This window comes from Daucus carota, chromosome 2 (genome assembly GCF_001625215.2).
Source record: "Daucus carota subsp. sativus chromosome 2, DH1 v3.0, whole genome shotgun sequence".
NCBI classification, from domain to species: Eukaryota; Viridiplantae; Streptophyta; class Magnoliopsida; order Apiales; family Apiaceae; genus Daucus; species Daucus carota.
Window position 1 is genome coordinate 1,083,563 of NC_030382.2, and position 2,559 is coordinate 1,086,121.

The 2,559-nt window shown below is 38.3% G+C and overlaps 1 protein-coding gene across 1 annotated transcript; it reads left to right on the top strand.

Moving 5' to 3' along the window:
- The first annotated feature begins 1,706 nt into the window (after nucleotides 1-1,706).
- On the top strand, nucleotides 1,707-2,285 carry LOC135150160 (uncharacterized mitochondrial protein AtMg00810-like). The gene has a single exon (XM_064086299.1). The coding sequence runs from the start codon at nucleotides 1,707-1,709 to the stop codon at nucleotides 2,283-2,285; it is 579 nt and encodes a 192-aa protein (XP_063942369.1).
- Nucleotides 2,286-2,559: the final 274 nt, after the last annotated feature.

Genomic DNA, 2,559 nt, shown 5'->3' on the forward strand with positions numbered 1-2,559 from the left:
CACGCAAGCGCACGTGATCATAAGTAATATATTTGTTCGTTCCCACAGAGACTGGTGAATTAAGAATACGCACCTATGCCACAATGTATGATCAATTATCACTGCTAAGACAATTAACAAGGATTTGTTTCTTTTATACTAATACTCAAATTACTAATCAAATTCAGAATAGGAAAACACATGGGATTCTAATTTCATTATCGAATTCATCTAGAATTGAACTTACTGATTAACATGCGACTGTTGATCCTAATCAGACAACACGAAGGTAATACATGCCAACTCTCGTTGCACACATATCATACCAATCCAAATCCGCAATTAAGACAGAAATCTCATGGACACCAACAAAGCTCAGACCCTATATCTCTATAGCGGTAGTGTAAGCAGAGAGGTTTAATAACAAGTCGTCTATCGTGATTACACAGGGTGATAAAAATAGTTCAAGTCTACCACAAATTATGTTTCATTCACATAATCCTATGTTTACATGGCATAGTTCTAAATTCAATCATCCACTCTCGCTTCAGAAAGAATTAACAAACAACTTAGAAGTTAGCTACGCTCCTAAGAAGATTAAGCACGGCTCATGCAAAGAAATCAACGTACGTCGCAAGATCAAGTAATTAATAATCGTTACTAGACTACATCGATAAATCCATTAGAATCCCATGAAGGCGGTTAGCTCATAATCGAACTAATCGACATCATGGGTTCTAATGAAAACATGATAAATAAAAGACAAGAATTGAATGGAATAAAAATGCTTGAATTAATAATAATAAGGATCACACGTTACAGATTGATGTTCACGATCTTGCTCGAAACTGTCACTTCCTCACAAAGAACGATCCAATACAACTGATAATGTGCTTCGATAAAAATTAACTATGATATTGTTCTCTACTAAAACTACTTCTATTCGGCTAGGGTTTTACACACGAGAAATAAAAATACATTGACCAAGTCACACGGGCCTCGACCGCTGCGAAAATCCACTAAAAAGCTGTAAAAATCGGCCCGGGGAAGTTCTGCTGGGCGCGGCCGCGCTAACTTAGCGCAGGCGCGCTAGTGGCTGCAGTTTGTAGCGCGGGCGCGCTAACAAGTAGCGCGGGCGCGCTACTTTCTGCACTGGTGGCCCTGTTTCTTCGTTTCTCGCTCGTTCTCGCGTGTATGTCCTTCCTCGCTTCTAGTACCACTTCCGTAGGTGATCACGGTTGCATTTAGCACATGCAACAAGCCCTTTAAACCCCTAGATAGCTCTAGTGGACGAGTGTGCTCTCGTGAGGGTTTGTAGAAGATGTACCCACAAAATCCCAAGTCGTGAGGAATCCACAATTCTCTATTCTTGCAAATAATGCACCAAAACCAACCTAAAATGATAGAAAATCACTTCATCACCTCAACTCGTGACCTGCACAGAAAAACACTAAAAACACATCAAAAGACACTAAACACTTAAGTACAACCAACCAATTTAAGTGGAAATGAAGGCCTATAAGTGTGTATAAATACCACTTATCAGCACCCTGGCTTTGAAAATCCAGAGTTTGCTGATTTTGTATACTTCTTGTTTAAACTTTTTTTATGGACTCAAGCTGTCACCACGAAGCTGGTATAACACTCTCTCTGAATTTTTACTTGAAAATGGTTTCACTAGAGGTGTCATAGACAAAACTCTCTTTTACAAATTGCATGAAAATAATATGATATTTGTTCAAGTATATGTTGATGATATTATATTTGGTTCTACTAACGAAAACTTGTGCAAGAAATTTGCTAAGTTGATGCAGAATAACTACGAGATGAGTATGATGGGTGAACTGTCATTCTTTCTTGGTCTTCAAGTAAGTCCGAAAGATGATGGGATCTTCATTTGCCAATCAAAATATGTCAAAGCTCTTCTAGAAGACTCTTCACCGGCAAAGACACCCATGGCCACTCCCACTAAGCTTGACCAGGACAAATCTGGTAAGAAAGTTGATATTTCAAGCTTTATAGGTATGATTGGCTCATTACTCTATCTCACTGCTAGTAGACCTAATATAATGTTTGCAACATATTTATGTGAAAGGTTCCAAAATGATCCTAAAGAGTCACATCTTATAGCTGTTGAAAGAATTTTTAGATATCTTAAGGGTACACCTATTTTTGGTATCTGGTACCCTAAGAATACTGGTTTTGACCTAACAGGCTATACAGATTCTGATTATGCAGGATGCAGGATAGACAGGAAAAGCACTTCTGGAAGCTATCAGTTTCTAGGACGACGGTTGGTTTCCTAGTACAGTAAGAAACAACACTCAGTATCTACCTCGACAGTCGAAGCAGAATATATTGCGGGAGGTAGCTGTTGTGCTCAAATCTTGTGGATTAGGAATCAGCTTAATGACTATGGACTTGTTTTAAACAAAATTCCTATATTTTGTGATAATACAAGTGCAATAGCCATTTCCAACAATCCTGTACAACATTCTAGAACCAAGCACATTGACATAAGGTATCATTTTATTAGAGAACATGTCATGAATTGAACTGTGGTGCTACTTTTTGTACCAT